The 9,260-nt window shown below is 37.9% G+C and overlaps 1 protein-coding gene across 1 annotated transcript in view; it reads left to right on the top strand.

Annotated features, from left to right (window-relative positions):
- The first annotated feature begins 47 nt into the window (after positions 1–47).
- The window catches only part of LOC125178606 (mucin-1-like), a 17,688-nt gene continuing 8,475 nt past the window's right edge, over positions 48–9,260 (top strand). Inside the window, exons 1-4 of the mRNA XM_047882803.1 lie at positions 48–69; positions 1,066–1,230; positions 3,817–5,226; positions 8,229–8,435. Of these exons, the coding sequence (XP_047738759.1) occupies positions 48–69; positions 1,066–1,230; positions 3,817–5,226; positions 8,229–8,435 (1,804 nt within the window). The remainder of the gene's footprint in view (positions 70–1,065; positions 1,231–3,816; positions 5,227–8,228; positions 8,436–9,260) is intronic.

The raw sequence follows: 9,260 nt of genomic DNA, 5'->3' as shown, positions 1-9,260 counted from the left end.
AACCTAGACAATGCAAGTTAGGTGTACTTTGTCAAATAGTTGTTGAAATGGTTGATTGCAGTGTCTGGAGTATATGGTCCTTGGTCCTTGCTGTTATAAGAAATCCTACCAAAGTCCTGTCTCTTATACACATCTAGATGTGTATAAGAGACAGGCGCAGAGAGGCGCGGATTCGATCCCAGCTCTGTGCGCCAGTTTCTGGTCAGAATCGGCGAGGAGGCCGGGCGGTTAAGCACAGCAGAATTGTAGCAGTGAGTTGCGTGTTCAAGCCCGCAACAAGCTGTGAATATTCTGCGATGTTAAGAATCAGCGACAGGCCTACGGCCAAATAAACGCTGAAACCGCTATTATATTATATATAGTATATCTACATGTTTATTTATTAAAGCATTTTATCAGGATGAGTGGATGACCCACACCAAGCAAAGAGTGCATCGCTATTTGGACAAATTCCCACTTATTTCTCTGTGTGTGCCGTCAGAAAAATGAATCAGAATTTTCGCAGAATTTCTTTATTTTATGTGGGTCATCCCGACCCAGTTAGGCTTACAAACCACGCGTATCAGTGCTACATGTCGAAAGTGTGTCCCTATTTAGACAATATAACGCACTCATTCCTCTCCGTGTGCAGAGATGTGTCCCTATTTAGACAATATAATCCACTCATTCCTCTACGTGTACAGAGATATGTTCTATGAGATGTGTCCCTATTTAGACAATATAACCCACTTATTCCTCTACGTGCACAGAGATGTGTCCCTATTTAGACAATATTACCCACTCATTCCTCTACGTGTGTAGAGATATGTCCTATGAGATGTGTCCCTATTTAGACAATAAGTCCCACTTATTCCTCCAGGTGTGCAGAGATGTGTCACTATGAGATATCTCCCTATTTAGACAATTTAACGCACTTATTCTTCTACGCGTACAGAGATATGTCCCATGAGATGTGTCCCTTTTTAGACAATAAGTCCCACTCGTTCTTCCACGTGTACAGGGATATGTCCCTACGAGATGTGTCCCTATTTAGACAATAAGTCACACTTATTCCTCCACGTGTAGAGTCAGAGCTGGAGGCCCCCACGAGGTGCCCGCTGCTGGGCAGGTTCAGGGGGGCGCTGCCCGACGCCCCGGGCTACTGCGCGACGCTCACGTCAGACTGTCGTACTCCTGACGTCATGACGTACGTCGTCACGCAGTGCGTCAACACTTCTCTTGCTTACGAACGTACGTCTTTTGCGTTAATAATTATTATTGTTATCTATTCTTATTGTTAAAGTTAATAATTACGTCTTCTGTGACAATTATGTTGTTCGTCATGCAGTGCGCAAAAGCGTCTATTGCTTACGAATGTAAGTATCTTGCGTTAATAATTATTGTTAACTATTGTTAGTGTTAACTATTGTTAGTGTTAACTATTGTTAGTGTTAACTATTCTTATTATTAAAGTTAAAAACTACATCTGTAGGGATGATTATTTGTAGCGTGACGCTATTACATTATTACATTATTATTACACTATTACACTATTTATTACACTATTACACTATTACACTATTTATTACACTATTACACTATTATTACATTATTATTACACTATTACATTATCATTTGTATCGTGACGCCATTACATACGTCGTGCGCGCTGTGCGTCAACGCGTCTATTGCTTACGAACGTACGTCACTATACGTTTATTTTTCTTTAAACGTGAAAAAATGTAAAGTTAATTTTAGCTTCAAGCAAACAAGTGGCTTTCCTGCTCATAAAGTATTATAAATAGACAAATAAATAGTATAATAAATCGACACATATCGGTCAACAAAGAACGTATTTTATGGAAATTATTGTCCGAATAAATTTATAATAAATCGGGCAGAATAAATCTTAAAATTGGCCATAATGGAATACTAACCGGTTTTTAAATACGGGTATATGTGCATTATGAATCATAAGAAGCTTTTATTAAGCCCATTATAAAAGCCATGCATGCAAAGAATATAAGGCCGGTATGTATATGTTATGTATGGAAAAACAAATACTAGAATGACATCTGATTCTTCTCTACAAAATACAAATACTAGAATGATATCTTACAGAATTTTTTGTTAAGTATTGTTATTGTTAAAGTTAATTACTATATGTATAGTGATAATTATTTGTAGCGTGACGCTATTACACACGTCGTGCGCAGTGCGCCAACACGTCTGTTGCTTACCAACGTACGTACATATGCGTTAATGATTATTGTTAACTATTGTTACTTGTTAGTCTTTACTATTGTTAATGTTAACTATTTTTATTGTTAAAATTGAAAACTGCCTCTGTAGTAACAATTATTTGTATCGGGACGCTATCACCTACGTCGTGACGCTGTGTAGCGCGACTGTTGCCTACGAACGTACGTCACTCTACGTTTATTTTTCTTTCAACTTGATTTAAATGTGACGTTTATTTTAGATTCAAGCAAACAAGTGGCTTTCCTACTCATAAAGTATAATAAATAGACACATAAATAGTCTAATAAATCAACACATATGGTCAACAAAGAACGGATTTTATGGGAATTATTCTCCGAATAAATTTATAATAAATCGAGAAGAATAAATCTTAAAATTGGCCAGAATAGAACATTAACCGGTTCTTAAATACGAGTATATGTGCATTATGTACCATAAGGAGCTTTTATTTAGCTCTTGATAAAAGCCTTGCATGCAAAGAATATTGGCCTATTAGGGCAAACTATGTATACAAAGAATATAATTCCAGTAGTGTATATATTAGGTATGGAAAATACAAATACTAGATTGATTTCTTATTCTTCTCTGCAAAATACAAATACTAGAAAGATATCTTATAGGATTTTTTTAAAATGATTTTTATTAGATGATTTTTCGAAGCTCCTGTAGGATAGATCATTTTATAGCTTAGTTGCCGTAAATTATATGCAAAAAACATTTCCATGTATCTTCAGCCACTCTTGGAATAGGTCGGAAATGGTAACTATGAAAATATTCAAGTATCTGTTATCTGTTTTTTATCTAGAAGCTGAATTTTTTATTTATTTATTCTGCTTTCACATTTCGAATCGTTAAAAAATTCTTTTAATTTTAACAGACCTTTTTTTGACCATTTGTTAATGACCATGGAAAGAAGTTCATTTTGTTTCAATTACTGCCACGAGTTATTCAATTATTTAACATTCATCCATTTTTAAATTATTCTTACATTTCTTATCACTAGCTTGTATTTGACGTTTTTTAACCGAAATTCGTTATCGATCCCTAATACTTTTTGTTAATCATCAACTTACTTATATTTAATTCTATTTCCCTGGCATATCCTTGTGCACGTGTGTGTAATATTAAGTATAGTTTTGGTCGTGAAAATCTAAAAATGTAACATAGTTTTGTATGTTTTATATTTTTACGATGTTTTTGCCTGTGTAACTTGAACGCTCTATCAAGAGCTTGACGTATTGAGTTTGTTTGTCCTCGAATGTATTTTTTGGCGTGAGTCGACATTGTTTTTGTAACTAGTTTGCTTGATTGTGTGGTATTTTTTAAACTTTTGAACCAGCATGTCATTATTACTTTAGAACTACAGAATAACATTTGAGTTCTAATTTAAAAAGTATTTGGAATGCTCATTTGATGTTTTTGTCTGATCAAAATACAGAAGAACTTTCTGGCTTTGCATTTTTTAAAGTTTTTGTCTGTGTATGAGTTGTTCATTTACAAGCGTTTTCTCCTATTTACGTGGGTAATGTGTATGTTATGTGATCAATTCTAACCTTATTGCTCTTCATTTTGCAGATCCTATTCCTGCTTTAACTGGTGATTTAAACACACCACCCAGACCTCTGGACTCAATACCACCCCCCCTCCCACCAGAGATCCAGGTCAGTTACTTACCAGTCTCGAACTCGTCTCGATTCTCAAGTCGAACTCCCACCGAGATCGTCGTCAGCAGCTCCGGAGGACAAGGGAGTCACATCGTGCGGTTGCCTCCTCCCGAGATGACGTCTACTGTGAATTTACATTCTGGAAGTTCCTCTCCGAAGAAGGGGTCTATACCGGGCACCATCTCACTGTTGCCGTCAGACAACAGGGTCAGCATATTAGGAGGTGCTGTACAAAGCAATGCGCCTTCAAGTCGTGCGCAGGAGATCAGCGTTTCAAGTAACTACCCAAGTGAAGATCGTAGAGGAGTTATCGGAGCTCACTTAACTATCGGAGAACCTCAAACAGTGCGAGTGAAGAGGTCTGATGTCACTGCTCCTCCCAGGGTCTCTAGAGCCAAGACCACCGTCATCAGTTTCAGGTGGGATGCCAGACCCACAACCCGAAGAACAGACTTCTTGGGCGAGACCACCACTGAAAGATTGGATAACAGACCCCAGCGAACAGGGAGTGGACGAAGTCATCCGCCTTCTTTGCCGCCAATTGTAGATGCACGACAAAATCTGCCCTCGCCTCCGAGAGAAGAGCAATTTTCCGCGTCCATTGATCCTGGTTCCCGACGACCGTACAGTTGGCCAACAAATAATCGAGGCGACGCTGATTCCTCATTTATGAACCCCAGCAGACGACCTGTCACTCATAGCATCACGGAGCCTCCTTTTGCAGCAGATGATGGCGGCTCAAGTCGTGCAGCGTGGATAACTGAAGTTGATGACGAACGAGGCGAACGTTTTAATGTGGTCGTCTCGAGAGGTGATAGTTTTCCAGGCTCGACTTCAAGTGCTGATGAAAACCCCCTGCCCAGGAATTACCCTCCATTGAACCATGGTGTCGGTCGTCACAGACACACCGTTCACCGGCATGGTTCAACCGCACCATTTAGCTTCAACTCACGAGTTCCTGAAGCTTTTCCACCAGCGCATGATGTTGATCCTTCACTGGGAGGGCGGCCTTCTCCTCACCTTAATGATAGACGACTGCCTGCTTTGCATGACACGCTTGACCTTCCTAGGACTGTGGATTTGCCTTCTTCCTCTAATCGGAAGCCACCTTCTTCTTTCAACTTTGATATTCAAGATAGACGAACTATTCATCGCCCTAATAAACAAACCTCCAACACACAAAGATTCCAAACTACCACGCCCAGCGTCTCAAACCAACAACGTGGAAGTAACCTCGGAGTGAGAAGATTTCAATCTTCCAACGACGGACATCAGCATTTGCTTCCTACGAAGCCACCATTGCGCGTCGACCTGAACACAGGCATGTCTCTGGATCAGAATTTCGGACAACTTCACAATTCCACATTAGACGAAATAAGACAAGGAAGACTGGACGTTATTGATTTGGACCCAAGGCTGTTAACCCCGCTTAGGTCTACGCGTGGACAGCAAGTTTCATTTCTTGACTCGACAAGAGACAATCGACGCTCATACCTCGAGGACGACGACGGGTTTTGGTCAGATGACGGATTCTGGGTGATGAAAAATAGGAAACTGAACAACTCGGACATTCAAGTATCTTGGCAACATTTTCCGGAATCATTTTCTGAGAGCGTAGTATCCCACAATTTTAACGCAAATGAACCCAATAGACTTCACATTAAATCATCATTCACAAAGGATAGTGGCCCGCCAGGATGGGCGATGCCGAACGCTCCAAATACCTTGGGCCCCATAGTACACACCGATGCCCAAAGAACTGCTGGGGAAGATGACGGCATTAAAATTTCTACAAGTCTCATACCTAACTTGGCACTCACCAAGCCCCGAAATGATGACACGAGCATTTTAGGTTCTATTGGTTATAGCATTAGTCAGCTGGACAAAAGCAGTTCTGTGACCTCCCAGTTTGATGGCTACAAAAAAGACTCTGACAGTATTGTGGATGATGACTCATTTCAAGGTAGTTTAACTAGCAAACCAAAAAGACCAATGAATCCAATCACATCGCCACCTCCCCGGAAAAAGCGAAAACCGGTTGAAGTTGAAGGTTTGTTCGATGAAACAAGTTGTCAAGTTCCTCGGGCATTTTGGTTCTCCGACAAATTTCCGTTGATTTTGTCTTTTCTACACGTGGTCTCTACCGGAACTGGTTTCCTGTGCATCTTGGGCCACTGACCGAAGATATCCCCGACGAGTAGTTTTCCATAATTTGAACTGATGCCAAGATCTTTGTTTTGTGTCACAGAATTAATTCAGTTGTTTTCTTTGATTAAATGGTTTCAAAAATAATGGCTACTCGGATTATCTCAGTCGGCAACTTATGACTCGAACTTATTTCTCGTGTATTTCTTTCCCTCTTGGCGACACGTCTCCCGGATTGCTTTAACTTCAGCTACGGATCCTTCCGTCACGTTATTTATTTTTGTTATGTACACATTTTTGATTTTCTCTAACATTCTTCCCTGTTGCGAATTTCCTTGCTGTTTCAAACTCTTTTGTGTCATTTTCTTGTTTTGATGTTTGGAATGTTATATCGCGTTTAGTCATGACCGTTGAGCACTTAACCTTTGTTTGTACTATTAGGGCGCTAAGAACACGGTGGTATCTCTTCGCCGGGTCTCAGTGTGGGTCTATTCATTTTTGAAAAGCTGTACCGGTATTGATGAAATTTCCATATCTCTCAATCTCGATCTTAGTCTCGCCCGTGTCTCCACTTGTCTTCATCAAATCCTTACTTCGGATATTTTTAGACTTTTTTAGACTCAATGTTCGTATAATTGCTATGTAATTTTCTCTTACAAGAAATACATTGCATTTAATTGCTTTGAACAATGCAGAAGTGTGCAGCTGTCGATTGTTCGCTATAACCGTTGCGAAAATTAAGCTAACCTAATTGCCACACTCTTCTTCACCTAAAACGCGAAACGACTGAACCCAATACTGACAAACTTTTTTTGCAAGTGAAGTCTGAAAATTTTAATTTTTTTTGACGATGATTTTGAGTGTTGAATCAGCTTCCAAAAAATTGAATTTTCATCAAATTTGACCTTTCTCTCGTGGTTAGTTTCGTACTTCCATGTTCCTTGTTTTCGTACTTTTTGAATACTTCAGTTTATTCGATTGCATTTTGGAACTTCCTATACGGTGACTTTGGAACTTTTGCTGTGAATTATCTCTTGACACTATTTTATCTCTTGACACTATTTTATTACTTGACACTATTTGATCACTCGACACTATTTTATCATTTGACACTATTTTAATACTTGACTTGACTTACCTTATATACTTGACTGGTTATAAGTTGAAATAACTTGACTGACACTATACCATATATGAGGTAGAGCTTAACAATGGACCTGACAGACTCTTGACTATTCATCATTTCATGTCTTCTTGTTTGGTTCTGTTTCATTAACCATCAACGAATACTTGCCTTGCATGGAGATATTCAGCATCATTGCATGGTTTTCAGATAATGTAATATCTATTTGTTATTCATTGTTTGTGTTGATACATAGATTTATCATGATACCTTTTATCTTTTAATGACTTTTATCATAACCACGTAGGTAACAGAATGATCAAAATACCATTTTATTATTTCTTGTGAAAGTAAAGAGCGTCATTATTTGGACATATTGAGCCATTTATGACGTCTAACCATCCTATTACTAATCAATATAACACGAATATGTTAACTAAATCCGACACGCAGAGAACTGATCGGCTCAATGTCCAAATATCAACGCACTTTTGCACCTTTGTATGACATCCTGACCCCTTTTTGTCTTATCAAACTAACGTATCTGTTCTGCGTTCAAAACATGTGTGGGTTGCTGTTTTTGGAACATATAACCCATATATTTTTCTGAGTGTAGAACTTCCATAATGTGTGATGTGTGGGTTGCTGTTTTTAGACAATTTAACTTGTATATTTTTCTGAGTGTACAATTGCCGTAATGTGTGGTGTGTGGGTTGCTGTTTTTGGACAATATTACCCCATATTTTTCTGAGCGTCTAACTACCGTAATGTGTGAGACTGTGAGCCGCATTTTTTTAGACAATTTAACCCATATATTTGTCTGATCGTCCATCTATCGCACACCCCAGAGCGTTTTTTTTTTACAATATAACACATATATTTTCTGAGCGTACAACTGTCGTACTGTTCGGTGTGTGGGTCGCTGTTTTTGGACAATATAACCCATCTATTTTCCTGATCGTCCATCTATCGTAATGTGTGAGACTGTGAGTCGTATTTTTTTTTACAATTTAACCCATATATTTTTCTGATCGCACATCTATCGCACACGGCAGAGCGCGATTATCGCTGTATCGGCGAGTGGCGGGAAGACGATCACGTGTATGCGCTCACGTATCGTCCGGACACGCACACGCATGAGTGTTTCGTGGGGACCGAGACGCGGGACGGTCACGTGTACGTCAAGGAGGCGGGGGGCGTGGCGGGGGCGTGTGCCCGGGGGGTGCGGCCCGATGTTATGGGCATGCTGCTCGTCAGGAAAGGTGATATATCTTATTTATTATGGTATTCTTATTTCTTAATTGTGTTATGTTATATCTTGTGTTATCTTATATCTTATGTTATCTTATATCTTATGTTATTTTATATCTTGTGTTATCTTATATCTTATGAGATCTTAATCTTATGTTATCTTATATCCTATGTTATTTTATATCTTATCTTATATCATATGTGATCTTATATCTTACGTTATCTAATGTTTTTTATAACTTATGTTATCTTATATCTTATGTTATCATATATCTTATGGTATCTTGTATGTTATGTTATCTTATATCTTATGTTATCTTATATCTTATGTTATTTTATATCTTATGTTATCTTATATCTTATGTTATCTTATATCTTATGTTATTTTATATCTTGTGTTATCTTATCTCTTATGATATCTTATATCTTGTGTTATTTTATATATTGTGTTATCTTATCTCTTATGTTATCTTATATCTTGTGTTATTTTATATCTTGTGTTATCTTATCTCTTATGTTATCTTATATCTTGTGTTCTCTTATATCTTGTGTTATCTTATATCTTGTGTTATCTTATCTCTTAAGATATCTTATATCTTGTGTTATTTTATATCTTTTGTTATCTTATATCTTGTGTTATCTTATATCCTGTGTTATCTTATATCTTGTGTTATCTTATATCTTGTGTTCTCTTATATCTTGTGTTATCTTATATCTTGTGTTATCTTATATCTTGTGTTCTCTTATATCTTGTGTTATCTTATATCTTGTGTTATCTTATATCTTGTGTTATCTTATATCTTGTGTTATCTTATATCTTGTGTTATCTTATATCT

Source organism: Hyalella azteca, unplaced genomic scaffold, assembly GCF_000764305.2.
Source record: "Hyalella azteca isolate HAZT.00-mixed unplaced genomic scaffold, Hazt_2.0.2 contig11366, whole genome shotgun sequence".
Lineage (NCBI taxonomy): Eukaryota > Metazoa > Arthropoda > Malacostraca > Amphipoda > Hyalellidae > Hyalella > Hyalella azteca.
The sequence above is the reverse complement of the archived record's forward strand: the minus strand, read 5'-3'. Positions and strand labels throughout refer to the sequence as shown.